The 26,915-nt window shown below is 43.2% G+C and overlaps 1 protein-coding gene across 3 annotated transcripts in view; it reads right to left on the bottom strand.

Annotated features, from left to right (window-relative positions):
• The window catches only part of TMC7 (transmembrane channel like 7), a 149,289-nt gene that overhangs the window by 19,409 nt on the left and 102,965 nt on the right, over positions 1-26,915 (bottom strand). For all 3 annotated transcript variants that reach the window (XM_077448950.1, XM_077448951.1, XM_077448952.1), the window contains exons 4-14: positions 25,528-25,689; positions 25,345-25,427; positions 22,614-22,759; positions 22,364-22,511; positions 20,635-20,808; positions 16,093-16,247; positions 14,802-14,919; positions 6,995-7,092; positions 5,293-5,476; positions 4,842-4,972; positions 4,584-4,739 (exon numbers count right to left, since the gene is read on the bottom strand). In XM_077448950.1, coding sequence (XP_077305076.1) covers positions 4,584-4,739; positions 4,842-4,972; positions 5,293-5,476; positions 6,995-7,092; positions 14,802-14,919; positions 16,093-16,247; positions 20,635-20,808; positions 22,364-22,511; positions 22,614-22,759; positions 25,345-25,427; positions 25,528-25,689 — 1,555 coding nt within the window. The remainder of the gene's footprint in view (positions 1-4,583; positions 4,740-4,841; positions 4,973-5,292; positions 5,477-6,994; positions 7,093-14,801; positions 14,920-16,092; positions 16,248-20,634; positions 20,809-22,363; positions 22,512-22,613; positions 22,760-25,344; positions 25,428-25,527; positions 25,690-26,915) is intronic.

A 26,915-nucleotide genomic window follows, 5' to 3' on the forward strand; every position in this document is an offset into this window, starting at 1 on the left:
TTTTGAAAAAGAATCGCTATCTCTTAGGCCGCGTACACACGGGCGGACTGTTCGCCCAACCTTGTCCGCTGAACAGTGTTTGGGCGGACAGTCCGCTCGTGTGTGGGCTTTCAGCGGACAGTTTCAGCGGACAGTTGGACGGACAAAGTCTTTCGGAAATTCCGAAAAACTGTCCGCTGAAACTGTGTTTGAGCGAACAGTCCGCCCGTGTGTGGGCCTGTCCGCTGTACTTTCGAAATGAGCGGACTGTTCCCGCTCGGAAAGTCCGCCCATTTCGAGCACGTGTACAGGTAGGCGGGGCCCGCGAAGGAGACGTCGCGGGCTCCGCCGCCTGGAATGGGCTTAAAGGGGAAGCCCAACGCCGAAAAAAATCGGCGTGGGGGTTCCCCCAAAGTCCACACCAGACCCTTGTCCGAGCACGCTACCCGGCCGGCCAGGAAAGGGGGGCGAGCGAGCGCGCCCCCCCTCCTGAGCCGTACCAGGCCGCGTGCCCTCAACATGGGGGGGTGCCTTGGGGAAGGGGGGGCCGCGTGGCCCCCCCACCCCAAAGCACCTTGTCCCCATGTTGATGAGGACAAGGGCCTCTTCCCGACAACCCTGGCCGTTGGTTGTCGGGGTCTGCGGGCGGGGGGCTTATCGGAATCCGGGAGCCCCCTTTAAGAAGGGGGCCCCCGGATACCGGCCCCCCACCCTATGTGAATGAGTATGGGGTACAATGTACCCCTACCCATTCACCTGTGAAATAAAGTACAAAAAAAAACACAACACATGGAAAAAGTATTTTATTGCACAGCTCCGGGGGTCTTCCGTCTTCGGGGGTCTTCTCGCCGGACTCCTCCGCTATGTGTGTGTAGCTCTTTTACTAGCGGAGGAGTCCGGCTTTCTTCCTCCCCGCCGCCGGCCTCTTCTCCCGACTTCGGGGGTCTTGTCCCCCTCTTCGGTTCTTCTGCCGGGCCACCGCGCCTGGTCCGGTGGCCCGGTCTTCTGTCGCCGTCTTCCGTTCTTCTGTCGCCGCCTTCGGTTCTTCTGCCGGGCCACCGCGCCTTCTTGTAGCTCTTTTACAGGCGGTGGCCCGGTCTTCTGTCGCCGCTGTCGTCGCCGCCGCCGCCGCCTTCCGTTCTTGTTCTTCTTCTTGTTCTTCTTCTTCTTCTCCTGGAGATGTTGACTCGACGATCTCTCCGGCCGGAATGCCAGGGACACGCTCCGCTGCCACTTATATAGTGACAATGGGGCGGTGTCACATGGTATATGTCACATGGGTTGGTCACATGGGTTGATGTCACATGGGGACTATGACATCGTAAGGGGGCGGGGTCACCATGTGACCAACCCATGTGACATATACCATGTGACACCGCCCCATTGTCACTATATAAGTGACCGCACAGCGCGGCTCTGGCATTCCGGCCGGAGAGATCGTCGAGTCAACATCTCCTGGGGAAGAAGAAGAAGAACAAGAAGAAGAACAAGAACGGAAGGCGGCGGCGGCGGCGACGACAGCGGCGACAGAAGACCGGGCCACCGCCTGTAAAAGAGCTACAAGAAGGCGCGGTGGCCCGGCAGAAGAACCGAAGGCGGCGACAGAAGAACGGAAGACGGCGACAGAAGACCGGGCCACCGGACCAGGCGCGGTGGCCCGGCAGAAGAACCGAAGAGGGGGACAAGACCCCCGAAGTCGGGAGAAGAGGCCGGCGGCGGGGAGGAAGAAAGCCGGACTCCTCCGCTAGTAAAAGAGCTACACACACATAGCGGAGGAGTCCGGCGAGAAGACCCCCGAAGACGGAAGACCCCCGGAGCTGTGCAATAAAATACTTTTTCCATGTGTTGTGTTTTTTTTTGTACTTTATTTCACAGGTGAATGGGTAGGGGTACATTGTACCCCATACTCATTCACATAGGGTGGGGGGCCGGTATCCGGGGGCCCCCTTCTTAAAGGGGGCTCCCGGATTCCGATAAGCCCCCCGCCCGCAGACCCCGACAACCAACGGCCAGGGTTGTCGGGAAGAGGCCCTTGTCCTCATCAACATGGGGACAAGGTGCTTTGGGGTGGGGGGGCCGCGCGGCCCCCCCTTCCCCAAGGCACCCCCCATGTTGAGGGCACGCGGCCTGGTACGGCTCAGGAGGGGGGGCGCGCTCGCTCGCCCCCCTTTCCTGGCCGGCCGGGTAGCGTGCTCGGACAAGGGTCTGGTGTGGACTTGGGGGGAACCCCCACGCCGATTTTTTTCGGCGTTGGGGTTCCCCTTTAAGCCCATTCCAGGCGGCGGAGCCCGCGACGTCTCCTTCGCGGGCCCCGCCTACCTGTACACGCGCTCGAAATGGGCGGATTTGCCTCCTCCTTACGTGGGCGAGTCCGTTCATTTCAAAAGTTGAGCGAACTGTTTGCCCAACCTTGTTCGTCAAACAGTCCGCTCGTGTGTGGGCAAGTCCGCTCATGCAAATTTTGAGCGGACTGTTTGCCCAAACTGTTTGACGAACAAGGTTGGGCAAACAGTCCGCGCGTGTGTACGCGGCCTTAGAGATGGTCCCTAAAAAAAGCCTATTGCACAATCGCAATCCAGGGGACACAGTTAAACTTATTACCACTTTCTCCTATCACCATAGTGAGATTAGAGAAACCGTTAAAAAAATGTTGGTACCTGTTGAGTACAGATGACATCATAGGTAAATATGTTAAACCATTCCCTGAGTTTTGAGACGCAGTATATCTTTAAAAGATAGACTGGTCCACAGTAATCTGAGCCATCATTAGATGACGAGGGCCGGTTAGGTACTTTTAGATGTGGTGGTTGTCGTAAATGCCCATACATCAGGGACTGCACATCATGTGTGCTTCCCAGTGGTGAGAAGTTCAAACCCCACTTCCACATAAACTGCACCACTACATGGGTGGTCTACCTTATGACCTGCACCTGTGGTGCTTTTTACGTGGGAAAAAAAAACTTAAACCGTCTGTTCCATAAGCGTATACATGATCATGTATATTAGACTCCCAAACGTAACACTCCGGTAGGATGCCATATATGACTTAAAGTGGTTGTAAACTCTGTTAAACCACTTGTACCTACAGGTAAGTCTATAATAAGGCTTACCTGTAGGCACTGTATATATCTCCTAAACTTGCACAGTTTAGGAGATATTCACTATATACACTGCTGCCGATGTCATCGGTGCATGTGTAATGAAGAAACGGACCGATGGTGCTGTTTTTTTCAGGGTCCATGCCGTGACTGGCATCTGCATGTACTGGTCTAGCAGTGATGTCTTTGTAGCTCTGGCCAATCACAGCGCCGGAGCTCACAAAACCGGAAGTAACTCTGGTGAAAAATGTCAGCCGTGGGAGCGAAGTGCAGGCTGCTGGCAACACAAGTAAGTACACTCCTAAGTGAAAACGTCCAAATTGGGCCCAAGTAGCCATTTTCCCTCCCCAGTGTCATATGACTCATTAGTGTTACAAGGTGTCATCGTTCTCACTCTCTCATACTGGTCAATGGAAGTTCAACATGGCACGTCATGGCAAAGAACTCTCTGAGGATCTGAAAAAAAGAATTGTTGCTCTACATAAAGATGGCCTAGGTTATAAGAATATTGCCAAGACCCTGAAACTAAGCTGCAGCACGGCGGTTTAGCAGGACAGGTTCACTCAGAACAGGCCTCGCCATTGTCGACCAAAGAAGTTGAGTGCACGTGCTCAGCGTCATATCAAGAGGTTGTCTTTGGGAAATAGACGCATGAGTGCAGCCAGCATGTCAGTACTCAGACCATACGCCGCCCACTGCATCAAATTGGTCTGCATGGCTGTTGTCCCAGAAGGAAGCCTCTTCTAAAGATGATGCACAAGAAAGCCTGCAAACAGTTTGCTGAAGACAAGCAGACTACGGATATGGATTACTGGAATCATGTCCTGAAATCTGATGAGACCAAGATAAAAACTAATTTGGTTCAGATGGTGTCAAGCATGTGTGGCGGCAACCAGGTGAGGAGTACAAAGAAAAGTGTGTCTTGCCTACAGTCAAGCACGGTGGTGGGAGTGTCATAGTCTGGGGGCTGTATGAGTGCTGCTGGCACTGGGGAGCTACAGTTCATTGAGGGAACCATGAATGTCCTCTCCCCCATTTCTACTATAACAGGTGGGGATGAGGTCCTCTGTGCCAGGAGTGTATTGTTAAAATGTGATTTTTTTAACAATTGTTATCTCATTAGGATTGCATTTGAAAGTTAAAAGTCTATATTGGTGGCTTCTAACGAAGAGGACAATAAAGACTAATAAATGCGAACAAATTACCAATGTTGAATTTTTTCACATTTTATCATGATGTACTGTTGTGCAATAAGAGTTGATACTGATGATTTTATAAAAATGCTTTTAACAGTAAAATGAATGCTGTGCCTCAAAAAGTCCCATGCCATACCATAGTGTATTCTTTTGTCTGTTTCATGTTAGGGATGTGGCACTTTCATTTTTCAAATTTGACCAGGTTCCAATATGCTGGATATTATTTGGTGTGTCTGTGCAAGCTATGCTGGACCATAGTATTTTTAAACAGAAAATGTATATAATGAAATTCTAAAATGCCAAAACATACCATAATAACAGGAAAAATGGAACAGCAAAGGATTCAGATGAAAGGACATAAATTAATTTTCTCAGGCCGTCAGGAAAGGAATCTACAGTGGCGGGAATGATCTGCCATGATGTGGTATAGTTGATGAACGGGCCACATGCTTTGGAAGCTGGTATGCTGCAGATTAAAGATAATTGTATATGAGCTATATTTCAAAGATGAGAGGTACACAAAAAAATAAAAACACACATAAATCACAAAAACTGACAACTTTTTTACCTTGCAATTCCAACCCCCACAGGGATGCAGGCAAGGACAAGGCCTATTAGCAGTATCACCTGGAAGAAGAAAGTAGACCTTGAGGCTCGGAAAGGTCTGGTAGCTGGCCTGCAATTCTCCATTAGAGTGATCTGAAGGGGGAGAAAGGTTATAAGATATGGATGCTCAATCATAATAAATTGGCAAACCTAATTTATAACAAATGTAGTTTTATACTCTGCTGCCCAAAGCCCAAAAAATAAATGTGCACACATTCAGCACAGTGACCTTGTACCATTCAATAGTGAAAGACATTTTTGCTACATATGATAAAGTAATGAAAATCTAAAATGGCCTAATCGGATAGATAATTGGGCCACATGTGGGCGATTTGTGCATGGATGTGATTTACTGTATACACACAAATGCCCAAATGGATAAAATCATAGAATAAATGTATGACTAAACTTACTTTTTTGATGTAGAATATAACAAAGTACTTTAAAGTCGCTATAGCTGGAAGAAGCGGAGAATAGAAGGTTCCAATCCAGCAGATGGTCTGTCCATACACAATTTCAAGCACGTTTGCTGGAATTTCGAACTCCTGCTGGCCCCACCACTTAACTGGCTTACACGAGCAATAAGTGACTAGCAACCTAAAAATCAAAAAACACTGCTTAAATATGAGTCAACTCAATCCAACTCATGTCATGCTCAACCTACATTTATGGCATCCTTGTGCCATGATGATGTGCATACACAGGAGTGACATCCTCACAACCTAACCAAGCAGTGGGAGAGTTGAAACTTCAATCAGTAACATTGATCAAATTCATACCTTCCAACAGTGTAGCTGTGCAGGCCTCTAGGAGGTATGGCTTTTGTAAAAAGTATGAAGTGGAATTGGGTGGATTGTTGCCTGGCTGAATGTATCTCCAGTTTTATTTGAAAACATTAGATAAGGTTGTGTGGAGTGATTAAAAGCCAGCAGCTATAAATACTACAGCCGCTGACTTTTAATAAATGGACACTCACCTGTCCCAGGGTCCAGCGATGTCAGCAGCTGAGGCCGATTGATCGGCTCTTGGCTGCTGCCGCCATTCTAGGTGAGCGGCTTCACTTCCCGGTTCCCTACTGCGCATCCGCGAGTCGCGCAGCGCAATAGGAATGGTCCGCGCTGTCTCTGGGACCCGGGTGTGTCCCAGCAGACAGTGCGCCGGGACAGGAAGAGGTATAGACTCTCGTGGGAGTCTATGCCTGGAAGTGGGTGCAAATACCTGTCTTAGACAGGTATCTGCACCCCCCTCCCCCCCTGAAAGGTACCAACTGTGACAACGGAGGGGGGGGGGGGGGTTCTGATGAGCCGAAGTTCCACTTTAGGGTGGAACCCTGCTTTAAAAACAAAAAACACACCTTCCTATGTTGCTTTGCGAACCCGCTTTGTTTTCTTTTATTTGTGTGTTATTGTTTGATTGTATTTTTTCCCCAGGTACAACAAAAATAAAAATGTCCATAGGATACCATTTATTCAATTCGTTTCCCCACCTTTGCCCTGTGCAAACTGACATACGGGTGGGGGTTGAATCCTGCAACATCTCAAATAAGTTATGGCTTTGTGGCAGAGGCAAATACTGCTGGTGTCTACCTTAACAGTTATCTGTACACTGCATTCACTAGAAACATTTAAGTGAACATTGTTGAAAGGTAACCAGCAAATGTAACACACTGCCAGCTTAGGCCATCAACAATGCCTGACCCTGAATTTTAGTGAAGCGTGCACATAAAGACAGAAATGTGGGGGAAGCCAATATAGATCCCCCTAAAAAAGCTAGCTGTCTTGCTAATTCAATGACGTCTATACTTCCCGTCACTGAACTAAAAAGCATGCAGATCAAAAAAGCCAGGAGGCAAACCAGAGTTCATAATCTGCATACTTATTCTTGGTCAGTGACTCCTAAAGTACTGAAGCCACTGGATTGGCAACCAGACAGCTAGTATTTTCAGGAGAGGTCATAATAAACTATAGACATGCTCTGTGTTTTGTTCCCAATTATCCAAAGGCAAGATAAATCTGTTCTGCAGCATTTTCTAACAAGAGATTCAGCAAGCATATTAAAATTGTTCTATCACTTTACATGACAGGTTTATTTACCTATACAATACAGTCAACTTACTTTCTTGGAAATTCTACAAATATCGTCACTGCCACTATTATTAAGAAGTCAAAAATCATGAGCTTGTACATTTCTTGTCCAACTCGAGATTCCCAGCACTGTAAAATTACATATAAAAAAAATGAAAACAGAAATAGAAAAACTTTTTTTTTTTAATTAAGAAGCAATATCTGTTGCATATATACGGAAACATTATTATTATTTAGCTGAACAGTAATGTGTAGTAACCCAAGGAATCAAAATAAAATCCTAAAGAGAGACACGGTTACCAACTTAAATATCCTTTTGTTTCAACTTGACCCTCCCTTCTAGATTGTAAGCTCTAACGAGCAGGGCCCTCTGATCCCTCCTGTATCGATTCGTATTGTAAGTGTACTGTCTGCCCTCATATTGTAAAGCGCTGCGCAAACTGTTGGCGCTATATAAATCCTGAATAATAATAATAATAATAATAAATATTGGTTGATGTAAAGAAGCCCCTTATAAACCCCCTTTTTTTAAATCCTTCTAATTGTTCTATTACAATCACTTGTCTTGAGAAAAAACAAGGGGGTACAATTGCTGGCCTTCTACTGAAATTTTTTTTTTTAAATAGTTGGCTGGCTGTATCTAGCCTAGTCCAAGATCACAGGCCAAGAATTAGCAATCAAATCAAAAATTTATGGAAATTTCCAATTTCTGTACTCATTCATGGTCTAACTAAGAAAGGCATAGGAGTTATGGCCAGCCATCTAATATTTCCAGATGCAAACGTCAGCACTGGCAGCCTACATGTTATTGTTGAGAAAGATTTTGTCTTGGCAAAAAATATTCCCATATGCCAAGGTTTTATCTCCTTAAAAAGGCTGCAATTACAGAAAATTATAGGTTGATCCTATGCTCCTAACTTCCTATTTGAGCTGACAACTCAGTCCCGCCTATTCTCATCTCCTTAAGAAAAAAAAGGGGGGGGGGTTGTGTTATCCAGCAGTGTTATCAGCCTTGCTTAGATCGCTTATGCTAGACTACAGAAAACATGTTCTTCTCTACATCTCTACATTAGGGGTAGGTGTTCTGTTAACACTGCTTGGAATTTCAGTGCGGCAGAGCCAGTGCTGTCAGCTCAAAAAGGAAGTTAGCAGTTCACTGAATTTCGCCTATGATCAACAGGTAGTAGAGCTGCATGATTAATTGTTAAAGAATTGAGATCACGATTCTACCCCCCTCCCGAGCTTAAAAAAATGTCCTTAATTCAGTATGGAGAGTAAACATTATATCTTCTTTTCTTTTAGATCGGTGGAATGAACTGGGCCTTTAAATGAGGGCAGTTTAACCACCTCGCGCCCGCCCTATAGCCGAATGACGGCCATAGAGCAGGCACGTTCATCCGGGTGGCCATCCCTGGACGTCCTAATGTTTACTTCCGCAATGCGCGCCGCCGCGGGCGCGCATCGTGGAAGTTTTGTGTTCGCCGTGTCCCCCGGGGACAGGCAAACACAGATCGCTGTAAACGGCCAATCACAGCGGCCGTTTACAGCGTGATCGGCGTGTCCAATGGGAGATGATCTCATATGTAAACATATGAGATCATCTCTCAGCGCCGCTCTCCCTCCTCACACAGACAGCGTGTGAGAGGGGAGAGATGAACGGCTGCAGCAGCCGTCAGTGTGTAAAGAAAAGTGTGAAAAAAAAAAAAAAAAAGGAAAAAAAAAAAAGGAAAAAAAAAAAGAAGAAGAGTAAAAGAAAAGTGCCATCCTCCCCCAGTGCCATCCTCCCCCAGTGCCACCTGTCGTCAGTGCCACCTGTCGTCAGTGCCATCCTCCCCCAGTGCCACCTGTCGTCAGTGCCACCTGTCATCAGTGCCATTTGTCCCCAGTGCCATCTGTCATCAGTGCCACGTATAAGTGCCATCTGTCATCAGTGCCATGTGTCATCAGTGTCACATAGTGCCATCTGTCATCAGTGCCACGTATTAGTGCCATCTGTCATCAGTGCCACGTATCAGTGCCATTTGTCATCAGTGCCACGTATCAGTGTCACGTGCCATCTGTCATCAGTGCCACGTATTAGTGCCATCTGTCATCAGTGCCACGTATCAGTGCCATTTGTCATCAGTGCCACGTATCAGTGTCACGTGCCATCTGTTGTCAGTGTCACGTATCATCAATGCCACTTATCAGTGCCATCTGCCATCAGTGTCACCGGTGCCACGTATTAGTGCCATCTGTCATCGGTGGCACGTATTAGTGCCATCTGTCATCAGTGCCACGTATTAGTGCCACGTGTCATCAGTGCCATGTGTCATCAGTGCCACATATTAGTGCCATCTGTCATCAGTGCCACGTATAAGTGTCATCATTCATCATTGCCACGTATCAGTGCCATCTGTCATCAGTGTCACGTGTCATTGTCCTGGTATTTCAAAAGTGTAATAAGTAGTCAACAAGTTAGATGTGTAATTTATGTTTCTAGAACACATGATGGCGCTCCCTGCATGTTGGGCCTCTCTATGTGGCCAGGCTGTGAAAAAGTCCCACACATGTGGTATTGTAATACTCAGGAGGAGTAGCAGAATTTTTTGGGGGGGTGTCATTTGTGGTATACACATGCCCTGTGAGAAAAATAACCTATTACAATGACAAGTTTGTGGAAAAAATAAAAAAAAATGAAAAAAATCTTAATTTTGCAAAGAATTGTGGGAAAAAAATTACAACATCAAAAAGCTCACTATGCCTCTTACTAAATACCTTGGAATGTCTACTTTCCAAAAAGGGGTCATATGGGGGGTATTTGTACTTTCCTGACTTGTTCGGGTCACAAGAAGCGAGATAGGCCACCAGTACATCAGATGTGATCAATTTTGTGCGATTCGCACCACAGCTTGTAGACTCTCTAACTTTCACAAAGACCAAATAATATCCACTAATTTGGGTTATTTCTACCAAAGATATGTAGCAGTATAAATTGTGGCCAAAATTTATGAAGAAAAATTAATAATTTGCATAATTTTGTCACAGAAACAAAGAAATATGCGTTTTTTTTCAAAATTTTCGGTCTTTTTTCATTTATAGCGCAAAAAATAAAAACCCCAGAGGTGATCAAATACCACCAAAAGAAAGCTCTATTTGTGGGAAAAAAAGGACAAAAAATTCATTTGAGTACAGTGCTGCATGACTGAGTAATTGTCATTCAAAGTGTGAGAGCACCGAAAGCTGAAAATTGGTCTGGGCAGGAAGGGTGTTTAAGTGCCCAGTAAGCAAGTGGTTAAGCACTTAAAGACTAAACCCTTTTCTGACACTTGTTACTTACGAGTTAAAATCTGTATGTTTTTGCCAGAAAATTACTTAGAACCCCTAAACATCATTTTTTTTTTAGCAGAGACCCTACAGAATAAAATGGTAGTAGTCGTTGCAATATTTTATGTCATACTGTATTTTTCGCAGCGGTCTTTCAAACGCATTTTTTTGGGCAAAAAATACACTTTAATGAATAAAAAAAAAACGAAGCCGTATTCTAAGCAAAAAAATTGTGATTCTTATTTTAGCCAGAATCATGCAGCTCTAACAGGTAGTGTTCTGTACTTGCAGTGTTTTTTAAAAAGACAAAACCTAATATATAGTAACATAATATATAGTACCTATTGCAGAGATGTACCAAATAGGTTTTGTTTTTTTTGCCTTCACACACTGGGGTTGGTTAAGGGCACTTTCACACTGCCAGCGCCCAGGCATTGGCGGTAAAGCGGAGCTATATTTAGCGACGCTTCACTGTAGTTTTTGCCGCTCTGCAGCCCCTAGTGGGGCGCTTTTAACCCCCCAGTGGCCGAAAAAAGGTTAAAACTGCCCGCAAAGTGGCGCTGCAGTGGTGCTTTGCTGGCGGTTCTGCGATGCTGCCCATTGATTTCAATGAGAAGGGGCGCTTTAGGAGCTCCCGCAGTGCTGCAAAGAAGCTGCTTGCAGGACTGTTTTTGATGCCCTGCAAGCACAGCGCCCCAGTGTGAGAGCACTCGGCCTTTCACACTGGGATTGCAGCTCAGGCTTTTTTCAGGCGCTTTACAGGCACTATTTTTAGCGCTAAAGCGCCTGAAAAATGCCTCCAGTGTGAAAGGGGTCTTACTAAAACAGGAGAGTGCAAAATCTAGTGCAGATGTGCATGGTAGCCAATTAGCTTCTAACTTCAGCTTGTTCAATTAAGCTTTGACTAAAAAAGAAAAAAGAAACTGGAAGCCAATTTGTTTATATGCACAGCTGCACCAGATTTTGCACTCTCCAGTTTTAGTAAGTCAACTCCTTTTAGACTTCTTTCACACTGGGGCAGGCGGAGCGTAGCACTGCAGTTATGTTAGCCTAACAGTTTTCTCCTACACTCTTCACGGCATCTGATATGAATATATGGCCGGACTGTGCTAGTCGGCATTCCATCTGGAGGTTTATGCAATACTGACCAATCGAATCGGTAGGTGTTTGTAAAATCATGACCTCAACGATGCTCCTCTTGTATGCCCTCTTTCATGAGGAGATTGATGTTCTGCTGTATTGTATGTTTTTTACTTTTGGAATGTGCTGTGGTAGTATCTTCTGGCTCTGAATGCCCCTGATGAAAAGACTATACAAGTGTCCTGAAATGCGTAGCTATGAATGTCTACAATTATCATGCACTAACGATTCATGATTGTAATCTGTTTTTATTAATCATATTGGAGATGTTTGCACCTTCATTTTATATATTTTTTCATAATAAAAGCTATTTTGTAGAATTTTCTGTTTATGTTTCTCTCCCCTGTTGCCTAGGAAGTCCCTTATACTTTCCCTTGGGAAAGTATAGAAATTGAGATAGAAAATAGAAATTGAGCGTGCCGATTTTATCAAAAAAATGTAAAGTACACACTCAATCACGAAAATGATTTTTTATAGTAAATGCTATAAACTACTTTAATAGTGAGAAATTAACATCCTGCACTCTCACGCCTCAGATCAGCCCCAATTACTGCAACTCCATACTTCAGATAAGTCCCAATTCATGCACCTTCACATTTCAGATCACTGTCCCCCCTGCAAATCTGCCTGACCACTGTACTACCCTGCACATCTGCTCCACCATTGTACTCCCCTGCTCATTTGCCCCCACCATTGTGCCCCCCCTGCTCATTTGCCCAACCACTGTACCCTCCCCGCTCATCTGCTCCACCACTGTAACCCCCTGCTCATCTGCCCCACCAATGTCCCCCCTTTCTCATGTGCCCCATCACCGTATCTCCATGCACATCTGCTCCACCACTGAATTATCTTCTCATCTGTCCTAACACTGAACTTATCTGCTCATCTGCCCCACGACTGTACCTCCTGCACATCTGTCCCATCTCCGTTTCCCCTGCTCTTCTGCCCCACCATTGTAACCCCCCGCTCATTTGTACCACCGATGTACCTCCTTTCTCCTCAGCACATCTGCCCCACCTCTGTACCCCCTGCTCCTGTGCCCCACCACTGTAACCCCCTGCACATCTGTCTCACCAATGTATCCCCTTTCTCCTCTGCCCCAACACTGACCCCCCCACCTGCTCATCTTTCCCACCACTGTAACCCCTGCTCTTCTACCCCACCACTGTAACCCCCTGCCCATGTGTTCCACTGATGTACCTCCTTTCTCCTCTGCACCACCACTGAACCCCCCCGCTCATCTTTCACACCACTGTAACCCCCTTCTTATCTGACCCAAAACTGAACCCCCCTTGCTCATCTGCCCCATCACTGTACCCCCCTGCTTTTCTGTCCCACCACTGAACCCCCTTCTCATCCCTCCCACCACTGTACATCCTGCACATCTGCCCCATCACTGTACCCCCTTGCTCTTTTGTCCAACCACTATAACCCCCTGCTTATCTGCCCCATCAATGTACCCCTTTTCTCATCTGCCCCACCACTGTACCCCCTTGCTCTTCTGTCCCACCACTATAACCTCCTGCTCATCTGCCCCATCAATGTACCCCTTTTCTCATCTGCCCCACCACTGTACCTCCTTAAACATCTGCTCCACCACCATATCCCCATGCTCTTCTGTCTCACTACTGAATCACCCTCTCATCTGTCCTAACACTGATCCCATTTGCTCATCTGCCCCACCACTGTAACCCGCTTTCTCATCTGACCCACCAATGTACCTCCTGCACATCTGTCTCACCTCTGTACCTCCTGCGCATCTGTCTCACCTCTGTACCCCCTGCTCTCTTGCCCCACCAATACACCTTTCACATCTGTCCCACTGCTCTACCCCCTACTTTTTTGCCCCAACATTAAACCCCCCCTGCTCATATGGCCCAACATTGAACCCCCCTGCTCATCTGGCCCAGCATTGAACCCCCCTGCTCATCTGGCCCATCACTGTACCCCCCTGCTCATTTTGGCCCATCACTGTACCCCCCTGCTCATCTGGCCCATCACTGTACCCCCCCTGCTCATCTGGCCCATCACTGTACCCCCTGCTCATCTGGCCCATCACTTTACCCCCCTGCTCATCTGTCCCACTGCTGAACCCCCTTCTCATCCCTTCAACCACTGTACCGCCCTGCACATCTGCCCCACCGGTGTACTCTCCTGCTCTTCTGTTCCACCTCTGAACCCCTCCTATGATATAGTTGATATACAGAGTGGTGAAAGAGAGTAGAGATGAGACACATCTACCTGTCCTGGGACACTCATCCTGCTGATCCACCGCTCGCATCCAGCCCACGTGCTTGTATGGGATGTCACATACAAGCATATGGAATGGATGCGCAATGATGAGCTCAGGTGAGGGGCATTTTCTGCAAGCAGTGGACCTGTATGCAGGATCATAAGTTGGCCCCCCGTAGCTGACAAAAAGTGGTTGGGTGTGATTTTCATTGTGCTGAATACTGGCTGTAACTTAAAGGGACACTTACTAAAGTGTCACAAAGGTTCAGGAATGATTTCAACAAAGCTCCCAGAAGCTCAACAGTAATTCCACAAACTGTCACCTGCTTGTGGTTTTCTCAATCACAGTGAAATCCCTTCTTTCTGAGATTGGTAGTGGCAACCAAGTGAGTCATCTTCCTCCAGATGGTGGCAGGGATAGCAGGATTTTGATTGGCTTTAGCAGTGGCCAAGACAGTACTCCTCCTCCTGGAAACAGGGACTGCCCCCCTAGCAGAATTGCACCCAATCCCTTCCCCATCACAAAAGCTGATGATCGTAGCCACAGCAAAGTTAGAGGACCAAACAATGTTTCCCATCTTTTACAATGTGTTCAGGCACAGTGCCTCCCCCTCAGTGCAGGTGCGGCATGAGGAGTTTTGAAATTCGAATGTATTAGTGTCTCACTGACACTTCTCTGCTGATGAGGAGGGAATCGAGTGTCGGCAAAAGAGGCTTTGCATGCCGCTTGAGGCACCAGTGGCGGGGGTTGCCCACCCCTGCTCTATCAAAACTATAGAAAGTCAAGTCTAGTACAAACTGGCAACATTGTGGCTACAGGTGGTTGACACTGGAAACTTCTTATTGTAATGTTGTACATGGAGAGAATAACAATCATCCAAACTCAAAGTGACCACATATAACAACCCTGGAATCATCAGATTAAAATGTTAGTTGCTCACATGTCATGCTGACCCTGTGGCTTCAATATGTTGAATCACTGGCCTGGAACTTCTGGTTCTCCTATTGAGCCTGCATGTTTATCTAGGTTTTCATGGGAAGCTGTGTCCTCTATGACCCCTACACCTACTATTTGTTGTTTAGTTTTCTATAATTCACTGAAATTAATGCTTAGAGCTAAAAAAATTATTAAACCATGACAAAAAGAAATTATGATTTACCGGGTAATCCTTATAGTTATATCCACAAGACTTGCAGCTCTGGTTTGAGCAGGAAGTGATTTTAGTCCATAATGAGATAAGTAGTACAGCAATGCTGGCCAATCGCACAAATACACACCTAGAAGACACACAGATTCAGATCAAGGAAATGGAGACACAGGAATTAGAAAAACAGCTTTCCATTACTGTCTTGAGTAATTTTAGCTTTCTGGGAAACTACTGCAGGCTACAAAACAGGCCTTTGTATGGTTTCACCTTGCATTTAACAGGCAACAAAAAACAAGACGTCAAAGTCCCAGTGAAGCGGTGAAATGAGGTCCTGTGAAATTTTGCTGGACAATGCACACATTACAATGACCCAATACAGAATACATACCACTAGACAATAAATGCACTTTGCAATGTTGCTAAATATTAGTCTCAAAAAGCAATACATCAGTAATTCAATAAAGGTAAAGAAAACCTGCCAAAAAAGAAACATGAAAGGTGTGGTGCTTTGGGAAAACTACAGTTAAAGTAAAAGTATAGGCAAAACTTTATTTTTACATTTTGGTTAGACTAGTTGAGGGTTATAACCATGTCAGATTTTTTTGTTTGTTCCCCATATGTGTTCCCTTGGGAAGATTTCCATTCACTTCCTGTCCCACAGTCAAACAGGAAATGAGAGGAAATACCTGCAAATTAAGGGAGTTCCTTGGGGGCCCCAGGTCACCAGAACTAGTCCTCATTAGAAGATTTCCACTCTATTACTTTTCTGGGGACAACCCAACATTTTGGATTTCTTTTACTTTTTTACTTTCAATAACAGTAAACAGGACAAATAGAGGGGGCATATCTCCTATAACAGGAGGCGCACACACATCAATAAAAACCGACAGGTGTTCTAATCCCTCTCCACTCTATCCAAAACTAAAAAACAACGTTTTGCCTTTAGTTATACCTTAAGTGTAGGATCAGAAACTAGGATCAGAAGGACACACAGAGGCTTAACCTATTAACATAGGTTACAGCAGGCACCTTTATGGGTCAATCATCAGCTTTAGGAAGAATATCTCATTTTAAAATGTTTAAACTGGCTAACAAGATCACTTTAGGTTGCCATTTACACTTATATATGTACAGCATGTATGCTGTGGTGAAATTCCATCATGTGCTACCTGTCACAGTTTTGAAAATATCTGTATGGTACCGATATTAAATACATAACTAATGTACTGCACTGATCTGAATGCTGAACTGCTTTACAGTGGCAAGTCCTAAAAATGAGATAATGCAAGATGCAGTAACATACCTTATAAGTGTAAAGCGGATCACAAAAGCTGGAGCATAGTCTTCATATCGTACTATGTTTTCAAAAATAATTGGAGTAATAAAGTTGGCAATAGTAATGACAATAGATGGGAGATATTCTATGAGAAGACTCAGTTGGCCTGTTTTTTGAGAAACCTGAAAACACAGTAATGACTTACATAACCACAGAATACTAAAGTTATATAATAAATGCTTTACAAAAATGTTTTAAACTTATACTGGTTTGCCTTAAAATGGGAAAGGGTTTTGTACTATTATTTAATACTGTTTACAGTAAATGCAGTTCTGAGTATAATGGGAATACTATATAAAGATGCACACCATGCTAGGAATACTATATGGCGATACTGTATATTTCTTTTAGCTTTTTACCATTTTGCAGAACAAACCAGGTACTGTTTTTTACATACTTTTACCCTTTAACCTCCCTGGCGGTACGATTATTTCGGATTTTAGGTGCTAAAAGCGGTACAATTGTTTTGCATGAAAATTTGGCGTTTTATATTGTAGCCTGTAATTCTTAGCAATAACTCACTTAAATCTGTCCAAACCAGAGTCTAGCAGACATCCCGGGTATGATAAAGTTTGAAAAATGAAATCATAAATTATAATATAATAAATAATTATAAATAATTGTACCAAATAATAATATAACAATAAAAATTATTCAATAATGTAATCAAATCAAAAACACTGAAATTTGCTCAGTTGCAGAATTGTCACTGTCATTACTTTTCAGTATTTGATGACGGATCTCCCCACAAATCGCTATCGCTCAATTCTGTGAGTGATTACAATTTATTTTCACTATTTTCTAGCTGGTCTAAAATCATTTTTGATGTAAAGGGACAGTTTTGGTTGCTATGGACAATCTCCAGTTTCCAGGCATAAAGAACAGTTTTTATTATATAAAACTGCATGCAGGACACTGGACAGAACACTAGGGACAAAGGGGATGTGAAATTATTACATACAGCAATGTAATCTGTAAGATTACATTATACTGTATGTATAGTGAGTGTTTCACTTTTTGAATTTGGCGCCGATCTCCGTTCCCGTGCGGCTCCATGATAGATCGAGCGAGACGCGGCTTGCTCGTACAGCGGGGGGACATCGCTGGATCCAAGGGAGAAGGTAAGTAAGCGTCCTCCTGGATCCAGCGATGCGGTCCCGAGTCTGGCTCGGGGTTACTGCTTTTGGTATAAAAATTCCACCCCTGAGCCAGACTCGGGAATACCGTCAGGATGGTTAAAAAGCTGAGCATTCATAGAATAGTATTGAAGGGAGTATTAGACAAATGTATAGCTAGAAAAAAAAAGCGGCTGCTGACCATAGCAGTCAAGCAGGCAAGACCAACATTAAATCAACCAATACAAACAGACCCATATTTTGCAGGACAGGCTTGTAAATGAAATCAAACTGAAATCTCCACCCTTCTTTACAATTTGACCTGCTATTTATTGTAGCCCATGAGGTTTTTGTCAGAATTAGTATCTAGATCGATTATAATGAAGCACTGCATCATTGAATGCATCAACAGCATGTGTGTTAATTACAATTCCAGCACAGATGGGCCATATACTGTATTTTGTTATTCTCGAAAAGACCTTTATCCAATAACCCCCAAATAAAATTTGCTTCATGTTTTTGTACTGTACTATAGTACAACTGATATGTAAAATTAAAACTTTAAATGTAGCTCTTAACGCTATGTGTAAAAGTCATAAACCTCCCCCAATAAACATGTGTCATGATCATTCCTTCAACACAACTGTAACTAGATACATTGTGCCTCCAGCAACAACAGAACTGTAAAACATCCGAGAAGTGCTAATTGCCATAAACTGGGTCTAGTCAGTATGTCAAGAAAATAAATTCATAAAAACCTGATACTTTATACAAATAAGGAAGTTTGTCTGCCTGACAACAAATACAACTCATATTTGAAAAAAGCTGGGACGCTGTGTAAAATCTATGTAAAAACAGAATGCAATAGTTTGCAAATCTCAAACCCATATATTTTATTCACAATAGAAATTAGAAAACATTAAACAGTTAAACTGAGAAAATTTACCATTTTAAGAAAAAAAAAAAAAGGTAATGTTGAAATTAACGGCAGCAACACGTCTAAAAAAAAATAAAAAATGGGACAAGGCAACACAAAGCTGGCAAATTACAACCCTAATTCCAAAAAAGTTGGGACAGGGCCATGCCCACCCTACACACACACACACACCCTTTTTACATCACTCTGTAAATGTCTGGGAACTGAGGAGGCCAGCTGCTAGTCTTTTGGGAGAGAAATGTTGTCCCGTTCCTACCTGAGAATATGCTGCTCTAAAACCTAGATATAGGGTGTCCCCTACTTACAAACATCCGACTTACAAACAACTCCCACTTACAAACGGAAGGAGATAACAGGAAGCGAGAGGAAATCTACCTCTAGGAAGGGAAATTCTCTCCTGTAAGAGTTAATATGGGAAAAAGGTGTCTCCACTGATGCTTTATCACCAATCCTTGTTTCCCCAACAGCCCAAAATTTTCAAAATCCAATTATCATTGGGACAGAAAGTGAGGTGAAATCTTCTGCACTGGGGCACAGACAGCTAAACAAATGTTACAGGGGTGATAACCCTTCCTTATGTCATCCAAAAAGCTTAAAAATTGATTTTTTGACTGGAGCTACACTTAAAAAATGTACCTGTTCCGATTCAACTTAAGAACAAACTTACAGTCCCTATCTTGTTTGTAACCCGGGGACCCCCTGTATATATTTCAGCATTGATGGTGCCTTTCCAGATTTGCTGACTTTTGAACTGAGTGCTGATAACAAGCCAGAAGGTCCCTCTCCTCTTTAGTTCGGAGGATGTGGGACACTTAGGTGCCATAAACATTGTAAAATTTCGATTTGTTTGACTACAGAACAGTTTACCACTTTGCAACAGACCATTTTAAATGAGCTTTGGCCCAGAGAAGACAACTGTGTTTCTGGATCATGTTCAGATATGCCTTCCTTTTTTCATTATAAAGCTTTACCATTTTTCGATAGCACAATGAACAGTGTTCAGACAGTGATTTTTTGGAAGTATCCCTGAGCCCATGCAGTGTTGTCCATCACAGAATCATGCCTGTTTATAATGCAGTACCATCTGTGGGCCTAAAGATCACAGGCTTACAATATTGCGTTTTGGCCTTGTCCCTTGTGCGCAAAGATTTCTCCGAATATTTTGATGATTTTATGTATTGTAGATGGTATATTTAAAGTCTTTGCAATTTTACATTGAGGACCATTATTATGAAATTGTTTGATAATTTTAGACACAGCTTTTCACAGATCGGTGAACCTCTGCCCATCTTTACTTCTGAGGCACTCCGACTCTCTAAGATGCCATTTTTATACCCATTCATGTTGCTGATCTGTTGCCAATTAACCCAATTAGTTGCAAAATGTTCGTCCAGCTCTTCCTTATTAGTATCATTTACTTTTGCCAGCTTTTTGCTGCCCTGCCCAAACTTTTTTGAAATGTGTTCCTGCCGTCAATTTCAAAATTACCTTTTTTTCCCCCTTAAAGTAATACATTTTCTCTCAATATGTTTTCCTTTTTTTTTACCCGAGCCCATTTTTATCCAGCAATGTTGCAGGAGTGTTTAAGCTGCCTGGGACTCTCCTCCTCATTGGCTGAGACAGCAGCATGGCTCGCTGGCTCCCACTTTAGTCAAAATCATTCAGCCAATCAGGAGAGAAGGGGTGGGTCGGGTCGCGGCTCCATGTCCGAATGGACACAGGGAGCTGTTACTCGGCTCGGATGCCCCTATAGCAAGCTGCTTGCTTTAGGGGCACTCAACAGGAGGGAGGGGCCAGGAGCACAGTAGAGGGACCCGAGAAGAGGAGGATTCAGGCTTCTCTGTGCAAAACCAATTGCATAGAGCAGGTAAGTATAATATAATACCACAAGACTTTACAATCACTTTAAGTTTGTTTTCAAGGTGTAGCTTAGCAATATCAATCAATCAGGTTTGTTTTTAGGTACTCTTTATCTGTGGCTTGCAGATCCGTGTGCTCCAGCAATCTCACTGCCACCAATCACAAGCTTGATATTTCCAGGAGAAAGCCTGTTAACAATTGAAACTATAGGGGTTGATTTACAAAAGGCAAACAGGCTGCAAACAGGCTGCTCACTTTACAAGGAAATTTGTTCCCAAGCATAGTAAAGGGGGTACAGCTCTGCTGTCATCCTCCAAGTATGTCAAAATGCTGTTTTTTTATTATATTTTTGCACTTGGTTGAGTATTCTTTGCAAAGTGAAACTATGCCACAGTGAGAAGCTCATTTGCATTTAGTAAATTAGGCTTGACAACATGTACCAAAATCTGGTGTCTAATGACTGGCTTCTGTCAAATGGTCCTGCTGGAAAAACAACAATGCGTGTATACCCTGCTCTGGCCCCATGACAACATTAAGATAAAAGATAGACATTTAGAAACCCTGCTAATAAAGCGGATCCTCTGACAGATTACTTACAGGGCTATTGTACTCTTGTGAATAGCTTGTAGCCAAGTAGACTGCATAGAAACAACCAGCCAGTACTGAGATCACAATGATATTCAAAAACAAGCGCAAGGCATAGATTCTCAAGGTCTCTCTCCGAGTTCGCTTCTCTTTCCTCTGGCGTTCCGTTTCTTCTGCCAAGTCTGTCTGTAAAAATAACAGTGAAGTTATAAAGTACTTTTATTTTATGTTTCCAACATTTTCTTTCTAAAGGGAAGCTTTTAACTGCACTCTAAATTGGAACAAACAAAGCTTGCTGGTCATATTTATACCGGCTGTTAAGCCATACAGGTTAGTAAGGAGGAGTCTGGATACATTTGACAGGGTATGGGGACTATGAATGGACTCTCATCTAAGGAACAGAATACAATAATTTTGTAAGTTAATGTTATTAAAAAAACAACTATTTAAACCACCATACCATTTAAAGTCCAACTCCAGGTTCCCAAATATCCACTAAGCCTATATCCATCTCCATACCAGTCTCTACATTTAATTTAATAAATTTGAAGTAGAAATGCCCCAATTATGAAACTATAATGGCTGTCACGTGACAACCGCTGTCTTTTTGTCTGCAGTACAGTTGGCAGGCTTCATTGGTGCTCACAAGTCAAAATGTTGTTACCTATGCATGAAAATATCAGGCAGTACACAGTTGGCTCATGATGAATGATGCTGCACCCAGTTGGCTTATAGGAAGGGTTGAATGATGCTAAGCAACATTTAACACAGCATGCTAAAACAGCTGGCCGCTTTTAGTGCAGGGGCAGTTAGGCCCCTTTCACAATGGCAGTGTCCAGCCGTTAGAGCTAAAGTGCCAGAAAAACATTTTTGCTGCACTTTTCAACCGCTGGGGGGGGGGACGATGTGCTTTTTACCAAAAAAGTCCAGTTTTGTGGTGCTTTCAAAGTGCTTTTCAAGCACTTTGGAAGTGCTACCCATTCATTGCAATGGGCAGGGCGTTTTGAGAATGCCTTTTTGTAACGTCTCGCAAGTGCACCCCCCCAGTGTGAAAAGACACACTGCAACGAATGGGAGGCACTTTCAGAGGGTATTTCTAGTGCTAAAGCGCCTGAAAACCACCTCAGTGTGAAAGTAGCTGTAGTTGGGCTGTGGTAAAGCGATAGATATCTGCATTTTATTTCTGCTTAATGTATTACACCTCCCCACTGTGTTGCAGTGTGAACCGGCATCAAGCCAGTGTGGAAAAGAACCTGGAGTTGGGCTTTAAATATGTAAAAAGCTCTTCAACTGCCAATTTTTTTTTAATGTTTGCATAGAAAGTCCCGAACTACCAGTTCCTGCCTATGCAATTGGTTCAGTGATTTTCCCATAAGCCTTTTCCTTGTTTCAAAACAGGTACAGATCATGTGTATATGGCAGTGAACGTGAAATTTCATGTTTACTAAACTGTTTTATTTTAAGAAAAACTGGTCTAAATTTTTGTTTAAAAATGTTGTAGTGTATATAAGTAGCCTGTAGAGGAAGTTACTCTAAGCAAAAACATGAGTTTTGCTTTCAATGGTGATTTTAAAATTCTTTGTAACAAAAGGTTTTTGTCGCTTGACGGTCATTGTTCTCACAGGTCAAGCTGTGTGCTCTCCTCCTGTGAATAGAAAAATGTAAATAACAGGTTCTACTGAGCCCCAGTAGGGAGAGGTGCACAATCATGTTTCAAACACAATAGCTCCAGAGAACTTACTTTTAACTCAAGCGAAAGACTGCTGTGCTTTAGATCAGCATAATCCTGGTCTGTGATGCAGAAATCCCAGCCGGCAAATATTTTATTACAGTAACTCTGAAACCGATCTTTATCAAGTACCAGGCTCTGCTTAAAACCTTTTACTGCCCTGAAAATTGTAATTCACCAAAATTATGAATGCATAATAACAAAGTGCAGCTGGAAAATAACATTAGTCAAAGGGAAAAAAAAAAAAAAAAAAAAACTTTACCTCTTCACAATCCAGACAATGCTTAGGAGCAAATAGGCAAATGTGACCATGATATAGGCAAGAGGCAGGCTATATTGGATGATGTAAACAGTGACTGTGTCTATGGTGTAATAACCATAGAACAGATATGTCAGTTCGAGAAAACCCTGCAAGAGACAAACACAGTATTGTAATATTTGTACCAAAACTGAGCCTTGGTTAAAGGAAGCCTGTACTGAGGAAAAGTTTAGGCTGCTGTGGCTTAGGCCTCATTCACATGGGATTGTGTTGCCAGCTGTGTCAACAAATCCAGCGGACTATGGATCAATGACAGGCTAACAAAGGCTGCATTGGTTTTCCCCTAGGGCAATCGTCTCTACCCAACCACAGATAATCTCTCTATGTGCCATTTTATTCAAACAGTGTCAGACAGCTGTGGCTGCTCTCAGCCTGTCATTTCTTTGTACATGTTGAGCTGCGACAACTGTCTGCATTTACCTATGAATCCAGCGGAGGAATCCACTGGATTCTTGCTCCATATGGCAATAAAATCTCATGTGAATGAGACCTAAAAAAGTGTATGTGTACACAAGAATAAATAGTTCATTCATTGCAGTATACCAGATCTTAGATTTTGTGGCTGTATTCGTTTTCTTTACTCCCTTATTTTCTTCCGAGAAGCCTACTATTAACACACTTGCTGGCCTAAGGTGTCCACACTAACTCACCATACTGTACCTGTGGAGAAGCTACAGTACAGCCAAGGTTGCTACCTTATACCAGAGGTCTCCAAACTGCGGCCTGCAGGCCAGATGTGGCCCTTTGCTTGCCTTTATCTGGCCCTTGTAGCACTATTCCTATCAGTGATACAAGGTGCGCTCTCTTCTGCTGACACCAAAGATGGGGCACTATTCCTCCCACTGACACCAATAATGTAATTTGCTTAACTCTCACTGACCACCAAGTCTATGGCACTGTTTACTCCCACCAATGCCAGGGCATATTCTGCTCCCACTGGCCATAGTCTGCCCCCCCCCCCCAAAGTTTGAAGGACAGTAAACTGGTCCTTTGTTTTGAAAGTTTGGAGACCCCTGCCTTAGGCTGAAGTGTGTAATGACTACAGATCACCTCCAACTTTTTCTATCTCTATTGAATTAGGGGAGGGGGGATTCTGTAGTCTGGGTAGGGATTAAAACATGGCCAACAGAAAACCATGCAGCAGAATCATAGAGGACAGAAATTAAAACATTCACTGGATTTCTGGAAGGTACAACAAGTATATATTTGCAATTATTAAACAGATATAACAAAACATTTTCAATTGTATAAACAGAACAACATTCAGCAAAGTTCAATATTATGGTTTAAATACACTTACTGGGAACAAGCATGGAGATGAAGAGGTTTGATTTCACGGTCTCCATACTTGTTCTAGACCAACAATTTAAGAAATGATTAAACTAGAGGCAATCAAGCAACCTGAATGTTTAGAAATTGAAATATTGTCAGACTGAAATTTTCACCAGCTTCTGATTATCTAAGGGTCTGACATTTTCACTTGCAGCACCTAATATGAGGTGTGTCATATTATGGAGATTGCAAAAGAATTCATGAATCTCCATTTCTGGGCTTGTAATAAATTCAATTTAAGTCACCTAAAAATGTGAGATGCCAGAGGGTTATTCAGACGATTAACAAATAAAAAACAGAAATATCTGTTTTTGGCAGAGTGACCTTTCTACTGCTTGCTAAGCATTAAACATATTTCACTGTCCATAGCCACATTTAAAAAGTTGGAGCTGGAAAGTTGGGGGTGGAAACCATGTAGGCAAATAAAATAAGAGACATTCAAACCATTTGCTATTGGTAGTAAGGCTTTCCCTATAGGACATGTTTCATACATTATTCTCTAAATCAACTTTAAATGCAACAAATATTGCAAAATATTGCAAATATCTGATTTTTTTTTTATAAGGGAAAGCAATTATTTAAAGATTAAAAAGCCATACAGCACAGCCTAGATGGCAATAAATGGCTTCTGTGGTTTTATTGGTTAAAGTACTGAACACTAACCAAAAGAATAGATATGTCACAAAATAGCTACTAGACAAAAACAAAAAAAACTTACCAACTATACCTCGTCACTGACAAAATAACTAACTTTTTGCTAAACCTATCCTAAGGCTCCATTCACACTTGGGCGATCTGAATCTCAGGCAGAATAGATGCGATTCCAAACCGTGGCAAAACGTGGATCGCATTTGCGATGCCATTACTTTTTAATGGCACACCAAATCCTGGTGCCATTTTGCCATGCCACAAATCATGCACAAGGAAATCCTGGTATCGGTGTTGCCAAAAAAAAATTGTGTCCCGTGATTTTTCCATGATTTGTCGTGTGGCAAAATCGCAACATGATTGGGGTGTCATCAAGTAATGGCATTGCAAATGCCTCCAGCAAATTGGAATCGTGCAAATTCTGTCTGCAATTCAAATCGTCTAGGTTTGGAATGGAACCTAAAAGTCAGAGAAGTGTTCCACATTTCCCCTTTTCAACAAAATACATTAGACTGGAGACCAAACTGAAGCCTACTTTGAACACTAGGCATGTGAATTGTGGACTTTCCATGAGAAAGGGCTCTCCATTGTGTACCCTCACAAGAATGGAATTTGCCTTGTATGGCAACCAAACAGTACTTCTTCTTTGTTGTCAGTGGGATGAGAGTAGCTCTACAGAAGACAAAGCACATACCGTTCCAGAAAGAAAGTCTATAATATTATTGTAGAAATACAGAAGTCCTTTGCTGACTGGTGAGTACTCTGCACATTCAGGTGCTGCCAAGAAAAAAAAAAGCGAAGATGTATAAATAAATTACACAATTGAAAGTGCTTGCAATGTATGCAGTGGTCAAAGTTATCAAAAGTTGCATCTTACCAATGCCAGAGGCAATGATTTGGCTGCTGTTAAAAATTCCTTGTACGGAAATGGCAACTGGCAGTGTTGTAAAACAGAACATCAGTAGGAATATGACAAAATTCAGCAACACTAAGAATCTCAGAAAAGAGAAATAAGACCCGATGCCAGTGCCAAATTTACCTGGAAAAAAAAAAATATAGTAATAAAATACTTTTTGTGCAAGTACCAGCATATAAATTAAAACAATTACATAACAGAATCCATGTATAGCTATGATAGAAGACAGTTTGGGCTATAAGCAGAATTAGTGACAGATGGTTAAACACTGTCACCATATAAACTTTATGTTCTTAACAACTAAATTACTCATGGTATAGACATTTTATATTGCAGTCTGTTACCACAATCCCTTTATGGCCACCCAAAGCTTGGCCACCATCCGACAGCCTTTTTTGGAACTATCATACTAGAAGAGGATCAGCATAAATCTTCACTTATTTAACGGTTTCAAGAGAGTTCTGAGCTTCAGCCCAAAAATTTAAAATAGGCCTGCAGAACCACAGAACCCCTAAAATCCATGCACACCTTGCAGTCCAGCTTTAGTCCCATTAAAAACAAAAAAAATTAAAAAAATATTGCAATTCATTTGTATTTCTTTTTTTCTTGGTTTCGATAAATCTGAAATCTTAGTTTTACAACTCAGAAGGTCTTCAAAAGCTTTTATTTGAACTGCTTAAAAAGGTGCTAAAAGTTACTCTCTGCCCCACTTCACTCTTTAAAAATGAACAAAAAATGTGGGGATGGGAAAAAACAAATGTTGGCAACTGGATAAATTACTACCCGATATGAGTGCACTACGGGTGCACGTAGGTCTGCAAGTGCCTGTGTATTGTCTTGTTGAGTACCTGTGTATTGTCTTGTTGAGTATTAGTGTCAGGAAGCCAGTTAGGTAATTTGGACAGGGTATAATCCCCAATCCTCATTAAATTTAACAGGTACGATGCCTGGCGGGTGTGAAGAGACGACTCGTTGTACATCTTGCGACATGTGTGCATTCCTTGATCATCCGGTTGAAGGTGAATACTGCTGTGCAAAATGTAAGCACATTGTTTCCCTGGAAGACCAGGTTCTGAATCTGGGGAAGCAACTGTCAGCACTGAGAAGTCCCTCCATACTAAAGGAGAGCCAGGAATGTACACAGCAGGGGCCAGCACAGAGGCGGTGGAGACAAAGAGGTGCCAGCACTAGGAAAGAGTAGATGGGTAACAGTCAGGAAGGGTAGAGGGGGAAGTGCCAGGGAGGCCGATCAAGGGCTGGAGCATCCCAAAAAGTACACTCCATTGAGTGACATTAGTGAAACTAGTGAGGGACCAGCACTGCTGGAGCTGAGGGACTCTCCTAGCTGT

The sequence above is a fragment of the Lithobates pipiens genome, unplaced genomic scaffold, assembly GCF_037356315.1.
Source record: "Lithobates pipiens isolate NorthernLeopardFrog02 unplaced genomic scaffold, aLitPip1_a1.2 Scaffold_22, whole genome shotgun sequence".
Lineage (NCBI taxonomy): Eukaryota > Metazoa > Chordata > Amphibia > Anura > Ranidae > Lithobates > Lithobates pipiens.